The 22,618-nt window shown below is 50.0% G+C and overlaps 1 protein-coding gene across 1 annotated transcript in view; it reads left to right on the top strand.

The window, feature by feature from the left end:
- The first annotated feature begins 12,877 nt into the window (after positions 1-12,877).
- The window catches only part of ADAMTS16 (ADAM metallopeptidase with thrombospondin type 1 motif 16), a 148,356-nt gene continuing 138,615 nt past the window's right edge, over positions 12,878-22,618 (top strand). The window contains exons 1-3 of the mRNA XM_045807991.2: positions 12,878-13,267; positions 13,352-13,448; positions 19,417-19,742. Of these exons, the coding sequence (XP_045663947.2) occupies positions 13,136-13,267; positions 13,352-13,448; positions 19,417-19,742 (555 nt within the window). The 5' untranslated portion in view covers positions 12,878-13,135. The remainder of the gene's footprint in view (positions 13,268-13,351; positions 13,449-19,416; positions 19,743-22,618) is intronic.

The raw sequence follows: 22,618 nt of genomic DNA, 5'->3' as shown, positions 1-22,618 counted from the left end.
GCAGAGAGGAGACCAGTCTCAGCCCAGGGACACTGACTTGGGGCTCCTGGCCTCCAGCGCTGTGAGAGTGAATGTGTGTTAAGTCTGGTGGGTGACTGTCACAGTGACAGTAGGGAAGGATGACCCCACCACGAGCGTCTGCACATGGAAACGCATGTGATCACTGCAAGCTTACAGGCTGGTCCCACAGTCACGGCGGCAGCTCACTGATGAAGACGCTGATGCACAGATGGGATCAGCTGCTTCCTCGTAGCCCCGGGGCCCGTGGCGCGCCAGGGTCAAGACAGAGCTCCGGGTATCTGGTCCTCGGGACTCAGGTGACCCAGCGTTGGGCACAGGCACGGGGAGGGCGCTGGGCCGGCTGCGCCAGGGTTGCTGTGGAGGGCATTCAGGGCTCCAGGAGCAAAGTGCGCTGGTGCTAGCCCCTTATGAGGCCGTGGCCCGTCTGTGGGCTCCGCAAACAGGCATATCTCTCCCCAAGCCGGGTCTCCCCGGACTCTGGATCCATTTATTGCTTCTACGTGCAGAAGGCCTGGCACACAGTAGGTGCTCAGGGGATGTTTGGTGAATGAATTCGTTACAAATGCAGCGATACGTTGTGGGTTCAGTTTGCAGAGCCCCCGCATGCGGCGTCCCCCAGATGGGGGGCTTTGTGGATCCACAGGGAGGAGGACTTCATGCAGTCGCGGGGGCAGAGCTGTGACCCAGATGACACAGCCACCTCCCCGCCTCCCAGGGGCCGCAAACACTCCTCCAGGGAGGTCAGAACCCAGCCTCGGGGGCCCCTTCCATGCTGGCTCCTCCGTGGCAGGCTGTTGGCCCGAGGGCGCTGTGCAGGCTGGCTTTGCACCTCTGCCGCCCCGGCCATAGCTCTGCAGCCCTGACCCTGCGGCGGCCCGCTCCGTTCACTCCTGACCAGGCGCTGCCACATACGGAGGAGATTACGCCAATGCGCTGGCCCAACAGGTGTCAGGGCCCCTGGGTGGCAACAGCCTCCCTCCGTCAGGGGTCCTTCCTGCAGGGGATGCAGAGGCCGAAACGGTCAACCAGGACGGCCACATCCGGGATGGCCGCAAACCTCCACGGCATCGACTGAGTAAGGGAAACCTTGCTGAGCTGGTCCTCATGTCCACAGAGAAGACTGATGGCTGATCTTCTCCCTGGAGGGGCATGTGGGCAAACCACCAGCTTGTCTCCACTCCTCCCTCTTCTTGCCCTGGGGAGGGGTATCGGCTGATCCGAATGGTGGCCTTGAAAGGATGGGCTAGTTCGGTGGACCCGGCTGCTCCCACGTTCTGCCCTGGGAAGCTGCTTTCTCTGCTCCTCCTGTGATAGGCTTGCTACCGGAGGCCTTTCAGGCTGGGTTGTGTCCCTGCCAATTCCCGAACTTGACCTGCGGCAGTGTCCGTAGCCTCTGACCCACTCCCAGTATCTGCGTCCCGCGAGATCCCAGAGACAAGGCAGCTCTCCCACCTCCGAACCAGTACAGCAGGGAGTATGGGATGGTTCAAGGTCCTGAGGCCCGTAGACAGATGGGTGGCAGAGCAGACATCCACAGTCTGGGAAGGCTGGGCCATGCAGGGGACATGGTGCAACGCCAGTGCTCGGGTCCCCCGACTTCCTTCAGCAAGGAGCTAGGAGCTGCAGTATGGAGCTGAGTTCTCCCCAGTGAAGACTATTTCCTCTCTTCTTACTGCCTCTCTCTTACCCCAAGCTCATGGCCCACACTTTTCTTTCATTTTATTTTTTATTTTATTTTTTAAAGAGAGAGAGCACACGAGAACGAGCGGGGGTGGGGGCAGAGGGTGAGGGAGAAGCAGACTCTCCACTGAGCAGAGAGCCCGATGTGGGGCTCGATCCCAGGACCCTGAGATCATGACCTGAGCCCAAGGTGGCCGCTTCATGGATTGAGCCCCCCAGGAGCCCCATTTCTTTCATTTTAGAGCAAAGTCCAGGATGTACAGAGGCCCCCACGGGATCCTACTTCCCATGGATCCGTAAGGAAGCAGGTGACCCAGAACTGGCTGCAGAAGTGTTCTCACGTCAATACCGAGATCCTTACAAATGCCGTGTGCCACTGGAGCGGGCGGGGGTTTGTATGACTGCTTCCCTGCTGTTCCGGGGCCACGTCTGTGGATCCATGGAGGGAGGTGGCTTCTGTTCTCACGGATCTGCAAACGGACCGTCCTGCAGGACTCTGAGCCGCAGGCATGCTGGCACTTGATCAGAAATCAAGGAGGACCGGAAGCGGACAACAGGACAGGCTGCTGACCGTGCAGCAGCAGCTCACTGCCAGGTCTTCCAACTCAGGCAGCATCTCGAAGGCAGAGACGCCCCCCTCTTATCGGCAGCCACCGGGCTCTCATCTGTTCACTCCGCCCTGGGCTCCGATGGGCCTCCGCTCATAGCATCTGCCCCTGTGCCCAAGGGCACCACCCCTGCCCTGGAGCCAGTCCGTCCCACAGTGTTGCTGGGCCACTCTGCATTGAACTGATGTGTGCGTGGTCCAGCTCTGCACACGGGTGTCCCCTGGCCTGGTGCCCACCGAGGTCCACTGGGCCCCCAGGGGCTCCCTGGTTTAGACCATTTCCTGGCCCTGATCCACCTTTCCTCCTTTGTAGCCCGTCTCTGCCCTGAAGCAGGGCAAACGAGAAGCCTACATCATTTAAAACGCGTGGGCAGATCTACAAAGACTTAGACCTGGCTCACGTTCTAAAATTCAAAGTTGCAAGTTCTCTTCTCTGTGCGAAGGGCCCAGGGTCTGGACAGGAGATTGAATGTCAACAGTTAGTAAGCATCCCGCCTGGGGGGTCAATGCTTCTATGCCAGCCTCTCCATCTCTGGGCAGAAAAAGAGTATTCTGCTAGCAATCCAAAATACATGCTAACGGGTCAGAGTATTAAGGTTTTCAGGACAGGCTGGCCGATATCAGCTCCTCCGTCACCACTCAGGAGAGTGCGAGAAGCATGGATTTTTTTTTTTTTTTTTTTTTTTTTTTTAGCATCCTGAAAGGTGTAAGACAGTTGAATGGAGACCTGCTCCATTGTGCAGGTAGCTAGCAGGAGTGGGACGCTACCTCCTGCCAGGCCCCTGAGAGGGAGAGACCCAGAGTGAGCAGACATCACAGGGGAGCATAAGCACAGAGCCAGGAACTCGGGGGAAGAGACATGGTGAGGCCGGGTGACAAGGAGGGAGACAAGAAACCTGCGTCAGGGGATAGGACATGATCATCTGTTCTAGAAGGGGGGTTGTGATAAGCCTTACGACATGGAAGGACAGGAGAAAATCATGGTGTTGCCCAAGACCGTCTGATGGGCTGTGCTTGCTTCTGCAAAGTGACTTCTTGCTGCGTGTGTTCACCTCCAGGGAGTGTCTGTCCTGCTAAGAGGGGCCTGACCAATGTCTAAGGCACCTGGAGTTTGAAATATTTAATTTGTCTTTCTTATTACATATTTAGTTTATTCTCAAATTCCACATTGTGTTGAAGGATGCGATCCGATTTGTACACTTACCAAGCTGGATCTGGCTTGAAGGCGTTTCAGAAACACCAACCAAACCCATTGCTTCTTTGGAGGGAACAGGTAGAGAAAGGTGGAGGGGGACAAGCTTCTACTTGCCTCTTCAGTAAAAATCGCGAATTAAAATTCCCCCGAAGAAATGATGGCTCAGTTATCGCGAATCAATGGGAACACTTGTATCCTGGTGACTTCACAAACCCACAGCTAGCTTTGCTCATGAAAGTAACATCAGCTACACCAAAAACTAATGATGTACTCGATGTTGGCTAATTGAACTTAAATTAAAACAAAGTCACATTCAGAATGTGGTGATAAATACTCTGGTCCCAGTCTGTAAAATAGTCATCATGTGGTTACCGATTTGGAATTTCGTAATCTGGGAACTCGGATTTTTTTCGCCTCATGAAGATAGAACGAGACAGCTGAAGGAAAATTGCTCAATGATGGAGTCATGACGTTAATTGTGTACACGGCAGGGGTTCCATTTGAGTCTGTCCCAGGGCGTCAAGCACAGCACGAACTGGGGTGTTTGTACCAGTGTACATGAGATTCTTTATCTCTGGAAATTGTCCAGACTTTTCCCAGATTCTTTTGTGAAGAGCAAGACCGGGTTCTCCCTCCCATGACTTCTGCCAGCCCGATGAGCAGTTTTTCCAGTTATTCAAGGTATTTACAAATGAGATGCGATATGGGAAAAAGGAATCCAATTGGTCACAACAGATTTGCTGTGCGGTTCTTGGCCTTCGGTCTGCAGAAAGGCTAAACTCTGTTCCAGAGATGCAATCCTTATCCTGGAAGGATCGCTGGAATTATTTCCCATGTAAATCGACTGGATTTGGAAGTAAACCTTGGAGCAAGGGAAACACTGATGTTCATGTTGGATTTGGTCTTTACGGATCTGATACTGCCAACTCCGCTTTTCCATTTTCTGCCCCCAAGTAACTATGTATTATTTTTCATTTAAATGCATTAAATTTCATTCATATTGAAGTTTCCCTAAACTTATAAAGCAATTTGTACATTCTGGGCATTGTGGTTTTCACCTTTATCACGTCCATTACAAGGACGGGAAAATGAAGTCTCGTGGGACTTAGGAAACATGCCCGTGGCCATATCCTGGCATTCTCCATCTTATTATATTTACCAGACAAAGATTTTTAACTTGACTTAATATTAATTGAGTAATTAATTTAATATTTCCTTTTTCCTTTTCAGTCTATGTGTATTTCCAAGAGCATACGATTGAATTTTACCTCCGTAACAGAATCTAAGACTTGGGTTTTTGTTTTTTTCTTTCTGTATAGTTGACACAGCATGTTACTTTAGTTTCAAGTGTTAAGATTTTGTTTCATAATAAGCAAATGTAATCTATTTTAGGGAATTATATATTTTTCATGTCTTCTCTTGTCACACCTATGCCTTCTCACTTCCATTTTTCTGTTGCTAGTCTCTGGGGTTTTCTCTATATATTCAAAATCTCATTACTTTTCTCTTCTTATATATTCTTCTTATCTTTACCACCAGTCGTTAAAAAAGGATTTTAGCTTCATTCTCTGATATTCGAAGTTATGAATAAAGTAGCACATGTGTATAAAGTAGACTCCTTCAGCTGTAGGATAGAATTCAGGTGAATTTCATTTTGCCTTTCTGCCCCTTTTTCTGTCTGCTTCTTGCAAATATTATGCATAAAATGAAACCCACTATTTTTATTAACCTCATTTAGTTATACATATAGATGCATATATGTTGACTTTGTCCATAATCAGCTCTGTAATTCTGTAATGCCAACAGTTATCCAAACTCCACTTACCTATTTTAATGCTAAACACTACTCATGTAATACCATATCTTCCAAATAATAAACATGTAAGTATCTAGATCTTTCCAAAGCTAAAAAAAAAAAAAAACTATGTTTATGATATTCCAGGCAAACTTAAAGACAAAATGCAAGCCAGGCACATCCTGAAAAAATACCAAGACACGGGTTACTCTTAGGAGGACCCAGGCTGAAGAGCAAAACAGGCTACCATGAAAATAAAACCAAACTTGCTTCCAAACTTGCTTCCAAACTTGCTCTCCTCTGCAAAAGCAAATACCAGATCGCAGCAGCGATATATTTGGAAGAAAAAAGTGCTGTGGTTTGGACATTTAATTACAAGTCGACCTTGTCATGACTCAGGGAACAGAAACACATTGCACTGTTTGCCCCCACTGTCCCTCCCCAGTGACAGTCTGACTTGCTCAAAACCTTCCATCCTCTTCCTCAGGGACACTCTGCTCCAGAGTGGCCTCCATTCCTGTGGTTGCAGGGGGAGGTAGGGAGGTGCAGGGGCTCTTCTGTGCTCCGTGTTCAGATCATTGCCTCCAACCCTAATACATGGGCAAAGCACTGCTGTCACTCTTGTCCCTGGATAAGGGCATTGAGGCCCAGAGAGATCGGGTCAGCTGGAAAGATCCTGCTGGAGTGACTGGACACAGCAGTAAGGACAGCGGACCCTGGGTGACCCTATGTCTAGAAGGAGGGCGTGTTGGAGCTGCTATTCAGGGATTCACAGAAGGATTCACTGTGTGGTTACATTTGAAAAAGAGAGGGAACTGGGGGAAAGGAAGGAAGGAAAATGGAAAAGACGAAAACGGATGTTTGTAAAAGGGAAACAAGAGGAAAAGCAGTGGGGGTGGTGGGTGCGCTCTGGCAGGCCCCAGGCCAGCCCCAGATGGCAGATGCCAGTGGGCAGGTAGACCTGAGGCTCCTGCTCGGCTGGGCTACACCCGCTTCCCAGACCAGGCACAGGGCCGGCCGGACGCTCACCACTGCGAAGGGGAAGATGCAGACGGCGGCATCTCCGAGCTGTTCAAGCAATTCAATCGTCACTTACTATCGCTTGAATCCGTTAATTTAAAAATGAGGATCGTGTATCGTATGTCTACTTCATTTCTTTGTTCTCGTAATTCATTCTTAATTCATTAAAAAATGTGTCCGCTCCAGTTTGGGAAGAAGAGGATGGCTCCTCCCCATGCGTTGTTGGAAAAGCACGTTCTGGATATTTTCTTCTCTGCCTGTGCCTCCTCAAGACCCCAATGGCTACTAGTTTTCCTACAATTTACTAGGAGCCCCTTCCCAGCTCCCGCACGAGTGACAGCCTCAGGCCACGCTTTCTGTCACTGCCCTGCTGTTGTCCCGACCTGGGGATGTGCTGATACAGGGACACATTCCATGAATGGCACGTGTTTAACAGGAAACTCCTTCAAGTAAGAGCGTTTCTGAACTCTTTTCCGTACCGTTAAAGGGCATGCTCCCTCCCGTCTCCGCACGCTGAGGGGACCTCTGGGAAGCGGGACTCTGGGGCTCATCTCCATCCCTCTGCCACTCGGGGTCCCCAGAAAGGGGGTCACTTATTCAGTTGGGGAGTTTGGAAGAAGAAACCGGGCCTGATGACCGCTCCTGTTCCTCTTCCCTCTTGGGAGCTCGTGCGCTCATTATGGGGTCTGTGGTTGTGCGGAGATGCCCCTCTTCAAGATGGGGGGGCTGGAAGGCCCAAGGTTTGTGGGGAGAGGAAACTGACAGTCCAGGAACCTGAGGATATAATTAGCGGGAGCGATAAGTACATGTGGAGAAGGTTTGGGGTGGGCTTTGGGGTTCGTACTGTAGTGTTGGGGGCCTTTCGGGCGATGCCCATGTTTGGTTTGGCCATTCTCATTTTTTCAACAGACCCAACTGCCATTTTACTGCTAGAGCCAGAACCAGCGGTGCCAAGCGTCAGGCTCCCAGATGCTCTGACTCCGGTGGGGGCTGCGGCTCTGGGGACTCACCCACGAGCCCACAGAACCTGGAGACGAAGGGCCGAGTCTGGCCCAAAGGCAGGAGGGGCTCAGGCACGTGTGGTGAGCGGCCTGGGAAAGCACGTGCCTCACAAGTGCAGGGGACAAGGATTCTCTCGCAATTGCTTCTACTTCCGGAATGCACAGGGGGGAAGATTCCAGGGTGTAACCAGGGAGCTTCCTTCAGAGGAAGCGGGGCCAGGAAAGCAGGGCCAGGCACACAAGCACCGTGTGAGCCCTTTATCCATGACTTCTCTTCCACGTAGAATTCATTCCAACCTCTTCTCTCGCTTGCTTACAGATCCTCCTGAAGCTTATGGCCTCTGTCAGGTCCTGACACCATGGAGAGCCCCACTGAGTACTTTCTGCCCTTCGTGAACTCACTTTTCTCATTGTTTACAGACTCAGGGAGGGTAGTGATGACTAGGAACAATCAGGTCAACATAAGGAACGTTCCATTAGGTTAAAGGCATCCGATTCAAAAAGCAGTCTTCATTTCGAGATAATGCATTTACCATATTTTTCTTACCTTAGGAAAATAAATGGAAGCCAGGCAACTGGGGGCTTGGTTTTCTATGAGAGTTTTCCTTTGGGAATTTCCCGAGGCTGTAAAATCGAGAACTCTGCTCCACATTCACTGTTGTCTGTCCTGCAGTGAGCTGCTTGCTTAAAATACCTTGATTACTCTTAAATTGTTCTCCTTTGTGTGATTATCCACTTTGCAACCTTCACCAATCCCGTCTCTTCAATAAACTTAGCCTCTGTTCATTTGTCCCCAAACCCATCGTCACACGCTTGTGTAGGCCACCGTCATTTCTCACCTATTTTCTGATAAAGTAGGCCGCGTTGGTCGCCCCGTCTCCAGCCGGGCCACGTACAGTCCCTTCCCCACTGTGACCCTGTGACTCCCAGCTCTTGCAATCCTGTGCCAGGGCACTCCTCGTGCATTCGGGAAAATCAGACGCGTGTCCCACAGGAGAATGAGGCAACGAAGGAGCTGGCCGTGAATAGGGTGTATGTGGGGCGAGCTCCCTCGAATCTGTTGGCAAAATCAGATGCAGAAATGGCAGCTGTGACCACAGGGAATGACGGCTTTTACGCGGAACACTGCAAGAGAGCAGACGGTGCTTGGCAAAGTCCTGTTGGAGGGGGGAGTGGGACCTGACCCAGAAGAAGCAGGTGTCGTCAAAGCAACCAGGTCACACCCACCATGACGGCTACTTGAAGAGGACGCGGAGGATGCCGTCAGCCAGGCCCCAGCAGCCATCAGTGTGGACAGTTCCTGCCCGAGATCAGAGGGCAGTCCAGCCTCCTGAGTCAGAAGGACGCAGGGTGGTATGGGGCTTCCTGAAACAAAAGGCTAGGAAGGGAGGAGGGGAGGTGCGAGGAAGAGAGGAAATAGGTTACCTGGTTTGAAATCCATCTTCCCTGAAGCATGCGTGCAGCCTTTTTGATTTTTGTGCAACTTGCTGCTTTCAAGGGGTTTCAACGTGACCTTCTTCACGAGCCAGAATTAAGTTTCTTGAAACTCTTGCTACTTCCTGTCCGGGAAAGGACTTGCCTTTCATGAAACAAGAACATGGAATCTTGCAACAGAGGAGGCAAAATGGAAGGGAAACATACAGAGAATAATTTACTCACTTAACAAATACTCGCCACACTTGATTTCTGACTGCTCAGGTCGTGATCTCAGGGTCATGAGTTCAAGCCCTGTATTGGGCTCACACGCTGGGCATGGAGCCCGCCTAAGGTTCTCTCTCCCTCTCCCTCTGCCCTTCCCCCCTCTATGTATAATAATGACTATGACTAAATGACAGTGACTAATGACTAAAAAAAATCTATGTATAATAATGACTAAAAGCCTATCATAAATAATAATTACAATACTTAATAATTATATTTTATATAATCTAAAGTAACATTTGAGCTAAATTTCTAAGTGTTTAATAATAAAGGGAAAGGGGCTTATAAATGCCAATTCTGAATGTAGGAATCTAACCTTGTCTGTCTCATTGCTTCCCGATTTCCCTTTGGCTTCTTTCTAAGAGTCAAGTCTCAAAGTGAGGGAGGAGACCGAATTCTGGAGTGTAGCCAGTAACAGAGTCAGCCTCGGAATCCAACACTGAAGCGTTGTGGCTTCTGACGAATCTTTGGGTCCACAGACCTAAGGTGTGAGACCCTGTTAGCCCAAGCAAGTTCAGCCAGGACTTGCGTGGGTCTCTGGAGGAAACAGCAGGGGCTGCATCCTGCCTGCCCCCCACTCGGAAGAGAGGTTCTTCCAGAGCTCCTGGTTCCCTAAACTGTACTAAGTTAGACTTGAGGGCCAGCTCTGAACATCAGATAATCCTCAAGACACAGGCCCTGTCCTACTCTTTCACTTTGGGAATTTAAAGCTTCTGACATCAAACGTGGCCTTTTCTTGTTTCTGAATATGCTATTTTTTCACACTGTGGAGATATTCTTTCCACTTGTAGGCCTATAAAGCATCTTTTAGGAAAGTGCTGTGGGGCCAGACCCCCGCTGACCCAGCCTACAGTCAGGTAACAGTGATGTCACCCCAGCCCCACTTCTGATGCCAATTTCTAATCTGGTTGTCACCTGAGCCTCTGATTAAATGGCAGAGATGGGAAGGACCCTCGCCATAGGTTCAATTAATTTGCTAGAGTGGCTCACAGAACTTAGAGAAACAGTTTACTCCCCAGGTCACCACCGGTTTATTATAGTAGGAAAAAAGTCAGAAACAGCCAGATGGAAGAGAGGCATAGGGCAAGGTGTGGGGGAAGGCAAGGAGCTTCCACCCTCTCTCATGCTCCCTGCTTCTCTACCTGCACACCAAAGGGGAACTCTCTGAACCCCGTTCCATGGAGCCTCCATTACATAGGCATGATTGATGAAATCATGGGCCATTGGTGATTGAACTAAACCCCCAGCCAGTCTCCCTTTCAGGTCAGGAAGTGGGACTGAAAGTTCCAGGCTTCTACTCACAAGGTTGGCACTCTAGTCAACCAGCCCCCTACACCAGCTGGGAAGTCACCTTGTTAGCATAACAAAAGGCCCCTTTCTGGCTCTCTTTTCTGAGGAAATTCCAAGGGTTTTAGGAGCTCCCTGCCAGAAATGGAAAGATCAACTTTATGTATCTTATTGGAAATCACAACTCACATCCCCTCCACCTTGTTTCAAGGCCCTTCTCATTCCCAGCTTACCAGGTTCCCTCCGCTCAGCTCCCCGCCTGGCCCCAGGCTGGAGTTCACTCTGTGTTGTCTAAGGCACATTCCTGGTCACCGATGAGCGTTGAATTCAGTAAACAGCTAAAAGAACTGGAAGATGCTCATCCTTGTAAAGGATATGGTTTCTTCCCCGTGGAAAGAGACGCACTGGTATTACTCAAAAAAGAAAAAAATCCTAAAACTGAATCCTTAAAAACCAGCCATCCTTCTTTCATTCCATCTGTTTAAACATATGAAAAAAGAACCCCTGGGTGTCTTCATGTGATCTTAGCTAGACTTGGAAAATCTGATCCCTTGTTGGTTACATTCAACATAATTAGAAATAATTAGCAATCCGATTTCTCAAGCATGTGAGGCCCTGTCCTCAGGACAGCAGGAACCACAGCAGCACCTTGCCAGACCCAGATGCTCTGCCCAGCAACCCCGGCCTCTGGTTCCCCTCAGGCTGACTCCCTGCCCCGTGTACATGATGGGGCTGTGGGATATCGGTGAGGTTCGGTGGGGTGGAATCCGGAGCCGATGACCAAGAAAGAACTCTTGAGACGTCTTTGGTGCAAAATGGTGGTTTATTAAAGCACGGGGACAGGACCCCTGGGCAGAAAGAGCTGCTGCCCTGGGTTGTGAGGGTGGCTGATTATATACTATGGGGTTGGGGGAGGTAAGGAAACAGGGAGGTTGAGAAAGGATTTTCCTATGTTAAAGAAGACTCACCCACACCAGAGGACTTGTCATTATCAAGTTAAGGCTGTTTTTCCCTCTAGCAAGGAATTAACATGAAGATAGTTGGGAACTTCCCACAGGAAAATCACTTATCCCACCCAGGAGTCGGGGGGGGGGGGGGTGTTGCAGGGTGTAGGCCTGTGCTTTGCCTTCCGCCAGCCTTCTGTTCCCTCCTCACGCTGAAACAGACACTTGGGGGGGGGGGGTTGGACACTGGGTTGGTGGCAGGGGTTTTAAAGACCACCTCCCAACACTGGCCTTTAGGTAAAACTGTTTTCACTCTAAGGAGTGTTTTCAAATAAATGAATATGAGAGAGAGAGAGAGAGAGCCAGCCAGCCACTGCTCAGCCTGGGAGTTGGGCTCTCCCTGACTGCCGGAGGTAAAAAACACCCACAGAAAGGCTCAAAGCTAGCTGGGCAAAGGAAACCAGGGACCACAGTCACCTTTTTCCTCTCCAAAACGTGCAAAATTGGCAAATCTGGGATAAAGTGAATGTGAGGGACACTGGAACCCAGCCCTCCAGGAGCCCAGCCCTCCAGGGCCTGCAGGGGGTACGCCAGGGAGGAAAGGGGCAATCAGTGGAGCGGAGTGGCCACGGGCAATGCATGCGGTGGGAACATGCACTGGCACACGTGCGCACTCACGCACCGGTGCATACACACGCACAAGTGTGCACACACACGCACAAGTGTGCACACACACAGGTGCATAGACACGCATACGTGTGCACACACAAGTGGGTACGGAGGCACATCCGCGCTCACTCTCCAAGGCACACACGTGGGTTCACACACACCATCCTAGAACACTGACTGGGCTTATTGCCAGTCCCTTGGTCAAGCATCTGCTGCTCCCTGGGCCCTTGGCAGCCCTACCCCCAGCCGGGGCCCACAGGGATCCTCAACCCCAGGCCTCCTAATGGATTGGCTACATGCAGACAACCAGCAGCCCCAGCACACAGGCTCTCCAGGGTGGGTGGCCCTAGGACCAGGAGCGCCTCGAAATCCCAGGACTACCCAGGAGATAGACCTTGCTTCTTAGACTCCCTGGCCTCCCATCACTTCCGGAGCTGAGAGCAACGCACTTTTGTGTATACGCAGGGCCACGGGATACCCCGAAGCTCTGGGCGTCGCTCCCGCACTTGATCTCCCGCACGCGGCGCGAAGGCCAACGCAGCGCGGGCCCAGCAGCAGCCCAGCCGCACTCTGCCCGCGGCAGGTGTCTTCGCCCGAGGCGGCGCAGGTCTGGCCCTGGGGGTGCGGACCGAGCAGCTCCCGGCGCGGTGCAGTGGGACAGCAGGTTCGGAGGGCACCGAGAGGGCGGCTCAAGCTGTTCACACCCCAAACCTCCGGGCCACCGCTCCAGTCGCGCGCCCACCAAGAGGTGGGCGAGGCGCGTGCCGACCCGAGGGCGAGCGCAGGGATCCTCCCCAGCCCTCCGCCCTTCTGCTCCACCCCGCCGTCCTCTTTCTCTGGCCTCTTCCCTTCCCCTCTGTCTCCCCTCCTGCCCTCTTCCTCAGGCTCCCCACCCCGCCGCCCCCGCCAACTCCTCCTGCTCCCTCCTGCTCCCTCCTCTCCTCCCCTCGCCGGTCCTCTCCGCCTCCCCTGCGCTCCCCTCCTCCTGTGCCGCTCTCCCACGGTGCGGGCTGGTGTTCCACCACCGCCCCCGCCGCCGCGGCTGCCACTCCGCCCCCCGCGCCGCGCAGAGCCGCAGTGATAACCCCGCGCGCGCGGGCGGTGGAGGCGCTGCGGGGAAGCTCTTGCGCGCCGGCCGGCCCAGGTCTCGGTGCCCACTTGCAGCCGCCTGGCTGGGGGCCATCCCGCGGCCCCGGGCACCTCGAGCGCCCCTGAATGGAGAGGCGCGTTCTCCCCGCGGGGACGCAGCGCGGGCGGCGGGCGCGGGACGCGAGGGGCGGTCCGGCCCTGCGGGTGTCCGGCTGCGCGGCGCTCTGGGTGCTGCTGCTGGCGCAGGTGGCTGTGCAGGTGAGTCCCCGATGGTGGGGGCGGGAGGCGCCGCGGCTTCCTTCCCGCTGTCCGGGTCTCACCGAGCTGTGGCCGCTGTTTCAGGAGGCACCTGCGTGCTCCGTGGGACCCGCAGCCGCCTCGCCGGGGAGCTCGAGCGTCTGGCGTCCTCCGGGTTCCGCGGACTGGATGGAAAAAGGCGGTAAGTCTGCGGGGAAGGGGGTTCCAAGTCTTCACCAAGTAGCGCTGGATTATAGGGTGCTGCGGATGTTCCTAACTCTGCGAACTCACTCCCAGGATGCTCCTTGCTCTCTCGCTTTATGAGCTAGCGCCTGTGAGTCGACTTTCACCAATTTTATATCGTATTCGGTTGTGGAAGAGTAATGCTTACCCACCGGCGTTATTACCATAAGCGGTAGGAGGGAAAGCAAGGAATGCATATTTAATAAGAACACTTAAAAGCAGGGAATAATCCAGCGGCTTTACTAATTTATGCGTTGAGAAAATTAGAAAGCACATACTACTCTTTTCTCCACCCCTTTGCCCCCACCTGAACCTCCTCTGGCTTTTTAAATTGAAGCCTCTCCGTATATCCTTGACTAAAGAGCAGGAGACAAAAGAAAGCCGTTTTTGCTCAGTACTTATCATGTTAGCATGAAGTGGATGCTCTTGGGGAGTTGGGACATAATTGAAATATAATGCATGGCATGGGTAATTAGCTTTTTGTGTCATCCTAAGCAAGCCCATAGCTTCTGCCATGGTTTGGCCTACAAGTCTGAGCCTTTTGCAAAGTGTGGTTTTACTTGTGCTGTTGGCAAGCAGCATCTGCAAATTTCACATCTCCCGGGAATGATTGTCTCTGCCTGGAACTGCCTCAGGTTAAAGGGAAAGGCAGGTGTGGGATGTCAGTTGCTGGTTTTTACCTGAATCCAATCCATTGGCAGTTGTTTAATATTTCTACTTTGCAGCATTTCCAACAACAAATCGACATACCGAGGGTTAGTGTTTTAGAGGAAGGACGAGGTTTAATTATCCCAACGTATTTTCAGAAAATCTAGAGAAGTTAGTTAATTCAAAATTTTTGGATATAACTCTCCATCTTTTATAAAGACAGAAATCTTACATATGCATTAACTATTCAAATCCTGTCCTACTGAATGGGTACATGAATAGTCTATAATACAGTGGCAAGTAGACGAGCGCGGGAACAGAGGACCTTCAGCACCACCAGAGGGCGCTAGATGCAAGTGATATGAAGCACACACAAATCACTTTTCGCTCTGTAATTGCTTGAGAAAGGTAATTATCTGTCTGTTAAAAGGTCACCTTCTTGGGCTTGCCCTTGTCTTCTTTCATGCTTCTCTTAGGATGCATTCCACAATATAATTATCCGTGTTGTATTTGTTCCTCCACACACACTTCTGAAAAAAGACATTTTTATAAAGATTCTAGTTCTCTAAAATCATGAAAATTCCTGAAGGTCTCAGGAGATTTTTCAGAGGACTGTATAGCATTTTGTAGAAAATAAGTTTTCTTTAAGGTAAGAGCATTATAGGCAGAGAACCATTTCCAGAAGGTGAAGTCAAATCTTTCCCGCCCAAGTGAGCATCCCTTGCTCCTTGCCAGGACCGACCCCTGTGAGCTGGACTCCAGCCTGGCTGGCTTGAGGCTCCAATCCCCTGGCACCTCAGCTGGTGTCACAAGCCCAGCGTTGCCATGCCAACCACATACCTCGCTTGGTCAGAAACTGGAGGGGAAGGTATGAGCCATCATCAGTGAAGTCGTAGCCTAGTGGACACACCCCAGCCTCATACCCGCCCTCTGCGTGTTTTAGGTCTTTAATTATAAACGGCTCCATCGAGAGAGTGGGCGTCACTAGAGGGCTTTCATGGTCCCCGAGAAAAGCCTGCTCAGTAGATTCCTTGTTTCACTGTAGAACAGTAGAGCCAGGGTGCGCTTTGTGTGATGCTGGGGTCGGCTTACTGCTGGATGTCTGGGTATCTTTTACAAATTGACTTTGGACTCGTTCTTTTTGGCCAAACGGTTTGTTTCATGCATAATTCCGACTGTGATTGCTGGTTTTCCTCTGTGTCTGAAGCAGTTCTGCAGCGAGAAAGAGATCACCCTCTATTTTTGATGCCACAGTGAATAACTAAACTACTTTCAGACATGAAGTGTGCTCATTTCATTTTGGCTGATTCAGAATTGTTTTCCCTTAATGCGCGATTTTGATGCTTTTCCTACAAATTTGCCTTTGTAATAAGAACAGTGGCTCCTGTTAAGAGCCAAGATGTATCACAGATTTGTTAGGTTTTGATTCTAGAGTAAGTTAGGCTTCCAGGGCAAGGTTTACAAGTTCTTTAGAGATGGGTTTCGTCGTACGTAATAGACCGTTGTTTGTGTGTGTGCGTTGGAAGATTGTATTGATTTTACATTCAAATGTTCGGGGAACGTGAGACAAGGCCCTCTCTTTCAGGTTCACCCATGGGGTGCTTGTCGATCTTTAACAACAGGCTCTTTGGAGTCTGGATTTATGACGTTTTCTGGTCCCCATGGTGTAAATACTCGCACCGTGGCTGCTTCCAAGCGAAGGATGGGATGTCCCTGAGTACAGGGGTCGGATGCAAGGTGCAAATCTGCTCTCTGCGGCTGGAAGGGATCAGCCCTGCATGCTCCGCTGGGCTACACTTCCTGCATTCAGCCGGAAACCAGAGTGCTGTTGGACTGGATGCTGTGGTCAGAAAACCTGAGACTGAGGAGTTCTGACCACTGGCTGGCACAGCCATACGTGAAGGTTTCCTCCTTAACCAAGGGTGGATAGGACCAGGTCTTATTTGAAGGATTCTCAAAGAGGGGTGCTTGGGCGGCTCAGTGGGTTAAGCATCCAAGTCTTGACTTCAGCTCAGGTGATGATCTCGGGGTCCTGGGATTGAGCCCCAAGTCTGGCTCCACGCTCAGCAGGGAGTCTGCCTCAGATTCCCCCTCCCTCTCTCCCTCCCTCTGCCCCTTCCCTCAGCTCATGCGCATGCACACTTTCTCTCTCACTAAAATAAGTAAATAAAATCGTTTTTAAAAAGTTAAAAAAAATAAAGGATTCTCAAAAACTACGAATCACACTAATTTTTTTTCTTGAAATCACAAGACCGTAGTTATGCAGATTATAATCTGAAAACAAACTCAGAAGTTAATTTTTTCCGTCTGTTGCAGTTATGTATTGATTTATTTGCAGGTAGTAATAGGAGTATGATGAGATGCTATGCTTATTTTGTCCATTCATTGGATTCTTCAGTGATGGCTTTTTCACATTCATTCATACATAACCAAGAATACGCATTTGATAGAAAGGACTGCTGTGGGACACAAGCAGGGTTTCCCTGCCTTGGCAGTATTAACACTTTGTTCCAGGAGTCTGTCCCGTTGAAGACTCTAGCAGCATCCCTGGATTGGTCCTTAGACCCCAGGAGCACCACTGTCCCCCCTCCCACTCTGTGACTGATGGAAAGGTCTCCAGACATTTGTCCCTCCCCCCCACACCCCAGGGGGTGTGGAAGGGGAATCACTCTGGTTGAGAACCAATAGACGGTAGACTAAATTGAAAAAAACCGGTCTTCTTCCATCCCGCATTTTCTTCCTCATTCTTGGGAACAGATTGTCATTGATCACGAAGTGTGGCTTTGCTGTTCGTGGAGCTGGTGGCCTGGGGCCTGCCTGTATCAGTCCTCCAGGGCTGATCCTTACTTCCCATTAAGTTTGTCAGAGCTGGTCACTGAAAAGTAAAACTTATAAAGTTACAGTGAAACAAGTACTTTTAACAACAAAATTAAAATATGCAAATCTCACCCTTCATCATTATTTTACTGTTATCTGTGCCCTCGGGGTTATTTGCATCAGTCGGGTCTGTGTGCGGGAGATGCTGCGTGTGTGCTGGTGTGCTGCTGGGCACCTCTTCCGCACTCCGGGTCGAGGGACATCACGTTGGTGCTGGGGATCAGCCACGGTGGGAGTCTCACACCAGGGGAATTGGCAAATGCGGTCAAGCAGGCCGTTTATCCTTGCCCCGCAGGCAGCTGGTCGTCTAGCCTGTATCAGCAGGACTCTGCATGTGTTCATGTAAAAGAGCCTTATCAGGCGCTATTTTGAGAGTAGATTCTGTATGTCCCCTCCAGATAAAGGATGCATGTTATATGTCCTCCAAAACAAAGGTCATAAGAATATGGCTTATATCATCTGGAAGCAATTTTATTTTTTTAAGTAGTAATCATCTTTTTATGTGCAGTAAATGTGCTGATTAGCCAGGGTTTGGAAGAGTCCACAGCCTCTGTTGGAATGGACACAGACATGGGGTGGGGGGAGAGGGCTCCCCGAGAGTCCTGGGGGGCAGTGTGGAAGGGGCAACACTGCCACTTGTACCAGCCTTGCCCCTTGGTCCAGGAGGCTGGGGATGTGCAAGGTGGTGGGGGGAACCCAGCGTAGAAAGGTATGCATGCTTCACTTATCTCTCAGATGGCCCAGGACAGCCTGCAGTCACATCCGTACACCAGACAGGCAAATCCCTGACTTGTTTCCCCCTTTCTCCTGTCATTGCTACAGTTGAAGCAGATTTGTTTTATTTTCTTGGTTTCCTAAGTAAAATAGGAAACAGGCCCAATGCATTTTGTTCTTTGGGACTCAGGACACAAATGCCCTCCTTTGAAGTAGATTTAGATGGTTGGTTGTCACATGGTCTGCCACAATATGTTCCACGTAGCCCTGCTCGCCCGTGACCCTCAGGGTACCTGTTGATCCCTGCGTGACAGGGCCAGGCCTCTGGGGTCGTCGAGGCTAGAGCCAAGCCTTTGGTTATCCTGCCACTTGATCGGGTTGGCTGCCTGGCCCTGGACACGCACCTTGCCGCTGGCTTCAGCATGGGGGGGCTCCAGGCAGGGCCTCACCATCTGTGGCCTGCTCTATCCCTTCCAACCCACCATGTGCCATTTCTGACTGGCACAGGCTGCCTGCTCTGTTCCAGCCTGACCTTTCCCTGTCCCTGATGGCACAGGGACCCGTGGACAGATACCCACACCAAAACAGATCGGATGTGGAGAAAACCTCATTTTTCCAGAAAAAATAATTACCCAAATACTGCTTACTTCTGACCAAATGCCATTTCTGTGTGTTATCTTATGACTCCAAGAAGCATGTCCAACTTGCACTAAAGCAGAAAAGGGCCCCAGTTAATGAGCCTCTCACAGCCTCCTGACTGCACATTTTGTAATGAAAGGAGCTACAAAGCTTCCTTCTGTGCTTTCCACAGAGAGGGAGACAACTGGAATGTATGCTGAAGACCACACTGGGACATCGTTGGACCCTGTTGCCCCGCAGGCCTGTGTGGGTGCCCTGAAATCGGACAGCCCCTCAGGGCTTTCTTGATGTTTCAAACAATTGTGTATTTGAATGTGTTTTAGGCTAGCATAACTATGAATTGGAGTGGGCCAGAGACCGTGGTGTGCATCGGAGAGGACTCTGGGCGGTGAACTCTGAAGGCGTGCCAAGAACTCAGGCCAGTGAGAGGGTGGACAGCGGTATTCGGTGGGAGCAGACCTTATAGGAAACGTTAGCATCGGGGATATGTCTGCATATGATTTGTAGGATTCCTTGATTTAACAATTAAATATTAAAATATTAAGTGGCAAAAAATACCCATCATAATTGTCTTCTTAACAGCTTTTGGAGAAATGGTTGGTATTTTGAAGCTAAAATGTCTTGTCAGCTCAATGAAGATTTTTGTAAAAAACCAAAAGCAAGACTAAAAGAACATTTAGAATCATAAATGATTACATATTACCATTATAAATTAAAATTCATGAAATGTAATCCTAAAGGTCCATTTTTGGTTTTCTTTGGTCTGTGATCCTGTTTTTCCTTTGGAGTATCCTATGTTTTGCTGGATTGGGAATAATACCTTATGGGGCAGCAGAGACTTCCCTAAAGGCCACATTGAAGATTTTCCATCCTGACTCTGACTGTTCGCAAACTACAGTGTGGATCTGAAGTCGGCTCGATGCTGAAATTTCTTCCCATCATTTCTTATCAGGCAGAAGTGTCCTCAGGCAATAAATTATATTCCGAGGCTCCCTGATTCTTTTCAGAATCCTGCAATTACTCAGCCACACCTTCTCTTTGTCTTTCAGAATATGACCTGGTGTCTCCCTATGAGGTTGACCACAATGGAGACTACGTGTCCCACGAAATCACTCACCCTCAGAGGAGGAAGAGGGCGCTGGCCCAGCTCGGGACAGAGTCTCTCCACCTTCGGCTGAAGGGCTTTAGACATGACTTCCACATGGAGCTGAAGGCTTCCAGCGACCTGGTGGCTCCTGGATTTATGGTGCAGACACTGGGGAAGGGAGGCACCAAGTCTGTGCACACCTTCCCGCCTGAGGATTTCTGTTTTTATCAAGGCTCCTTACGATCCCACAAAAATTCCTCAGTGGCTCTCTCGACGTGCAAAGGTTTGGTGAGTACAGCTCGGGTGCTGGGTGTGTGAGAAGGGAGGGAGTGCGGTTTCCTTTGAGAGATTGTAGCTGGTTCTGCTGTTAGGGCAGGACACATTTCTTTGGTCTGTAAAAGCAGGAGGAATTGCCAGGTACTACTGTCTAGAGTGTGTCATGCTGCCTCCTTTGGCACACTTGGTAGTGGCCCACGTGCCCAGACTTCTGTTGTTTTACAAGAGCGTGGAAAGGGCAGCGTGAAAATCGTACTTCGAACACATGGCCAGGTCTGGTGGTGAGAACGTCCCAGGGGACGGTTCCACGTAACTTACTGCTAACTTACTGCAGAGATGTCTTCATTGTGGGTAGAACAATAGTGTGAAACTGATTGGCTGGGGGATTATTTGGTCAGAAGCCTGAAAGCACTTTACGTCTGTGGTTCTGTTGAAGATCCCATGCTTACAGATTAGGGCGTTCATTCCAAATGTGGTGATGAATCCGTGGCCAAGCAGTCCAAGTCTCACTGGACCGATGATTCTATGGTACCTTCTGCTTTTTCTTAGTATCTGATGTCGACACAGAACGTCACTTGAATGCTTCCAGTGGCCCCCTTTGCTGGGACCCTACACTGAGGAGCCTCTGGCCCCATTGAGAAGATGCCTGGATCCCTCCGACTGCCCGAACCCAAAATCTTAATGCCTTGTCTTTTAGTTTTCTTAAAATATTTCCATATTTTAGGGAAGCAAAGTCTAGTGGATACTTAGAGTCTTCAGTACATTAATCAGTCGGACACAGAGGAGTGAGACATGACTTCGGTAGCTGAGCAAAAACGTGTGGTCAGAATCCTTGAAGGTCTTGACCATAGTAAAGTTTTGGCAAACAGGTGTTTGAACATTTATTATATTTCTAGCACATGCTTCAAGTCTGTCTTAAATTTCTTTCTCTTTGGAAAGTGGGAATTCAGACTCCGCATCTTCTAGGGATTTTGTGAACGCGTGTGTGGATAGCGGATGCTAAAGGGGCATTCCTAACCTGTCCCTTCAAATACTGTGTATGGGCAAATGCTAAATCCAGTTAAAAATTTTCAAAAAATATTAACACCTGCTTTTCAGGGGAATTTAGACTGGGTCGATTCCACGTCTTCCCTAATTTGTAAAGGGCTTTTGATGGGTGAATGGCTGCAGCAGGGATTTGCCAAGGATAAGGTGGTGGTTATTTGGCATAATTTTTAGGATTGAAGACGATGTGACCGATTTCTTCCATGTGCTCCCAAGAAAAACAGATCTTCCTTAATACAAGGGCTAGAACTCTTCATATAATGCATTATAAAGGAAGAGACCTCTTGGCTTTCTTTCACAAAGGCTCAGACCGGAAATGGAAGCCATCTGTGTGGTAGGGAGGTGTGCCATGCCTTCAGAGCTCCTAGCCTTGGATTTGTGTGTGGAGATTGGGTGAGGTGCTTCCCATGAACCCAGCAGGGGCACAGGCTTATTGGCGCCCAGGTCTCTGTGAGCCAAGGCTCTCGGATGATGGCTGAGCCCTGCCCTGGAGGCTGTCCCAGGAGCAGAGCCGGCTGGCAGCAGCTTGAGATTTCTGGTTCTCTTTGATCTCCATGGGAGTTAACAGCACAGGTTGTAAGTGACACCTACGTGTGAGATAAAGAAGTGAAAAAGAGCAGAGGAAAGACTCCTCTGAATAATGAGCCCTGGAATTTAATGTTTTGGTCACTGGAATAGAAATCTGTCTGGTTTCGCCATTAATCTTCCAAATTCATTAAATCCAGCCTCCCTGATATTTTGTCTGTAGATGACTGTGACAGAGGTGACCTCAACCAGACTTATGAGTGTGGGGTTCAGGGGCATTTACCGTACGATAAGGCAAAATAGAGGCATTTTAAAGGAGAAAAGGGGAGGCTAAGAAGTCCTCTTTCATTAGCCAGATAATAAAAAATATTGAATGGGATCGTCCCTCAAGTGGCTGCCAGGTCTGTTATTTCTTTCCTGAGTGATGGCTGCCCCGTAGCTCATCTTTCAAATCTCTTAAGGTATGAAGAAAAATGGCATGTTTTTACATTAGTGGATGGCTCCTATTTTGTTCTTCTTATTGCTCTTGAGGGTTTTTTTATTTTTTAATCTAATTAAAGTCCCAGGTGGATTTCAGCTAAGCCTTTTTTTCCCCTCGGTGTTTCTGGTTGGCCTAGCTATCGGCTGGCAGTCAGGTGTCAGTCGAATTCCCTTGGTTCGACCTGTTGTCCCTCACACAGCTTTGTAGATCCTAGTGGAGAGAGCATTGAGAAAACAAGATCCCTGAGAGGGGAGAAAAAAATCTATATTCTATTCTCCTGGTTTTACCTACAGTATGGGACTATCACCTGTAAGCTGAAATACATTGCTTAACCAAGAGTTTAATGACTTCAGGTAGAAAACATGCTTGACACTTGTGACACAATGCAGTTTCCAATCTGATAGATAGTTTTCTCCCCTGATTCTCAGCTTTTGTGTTTGGGAGAACTTTGCTGTAGGTCTCTAAAAACAGATTTGAGGAATACCGTCAAAGTTAATAACTGATCGTCTTATTTATAGTAAATAAATACTCTTGAAAAACTAAAATGAGTGTTTTCCTGAGGGTCTCCTGAATAATGAATGCGCTTCATTGTTGTTGCCTGGCGGGAGAGGCAGGGAACGGGCGGTGTCACTGCGGTGATGAACGAGGACACATCTGGATACCAGGAGGGGCAGAGGGTGCGTCACCCTGCCTTGCTGGGAGGTGGCAGCATCCATGTAGGGTTTTGGGGTAGTTTTGTCTAAGCTGAATCCTCACAGTAGAATCAGGGTGTGATGCCTGGTGGAGGAGGAATAGGCTGCCCCAGGAAAGACCGCTAACATCTGTCAAGGTCATGGAC

Source organism: Ursus americanus, chromosome 15 (assembly GCF_024610735.1).
Source record: "Ursus americanus isolate L20-20 chromosome 15, mUrsAme1.1.p, whole genome shotgun sequence".
Classification (NCBI taxonomy): domain Eukaryota; kingdom Metazoa; phylum Chordata; class Mammalia; order Carnivora; family Ursidae; genus Ursus; species Ursus americanus.
This window is presented reverse-complemented; position numbering and strand designations above follow the sequence as displayed.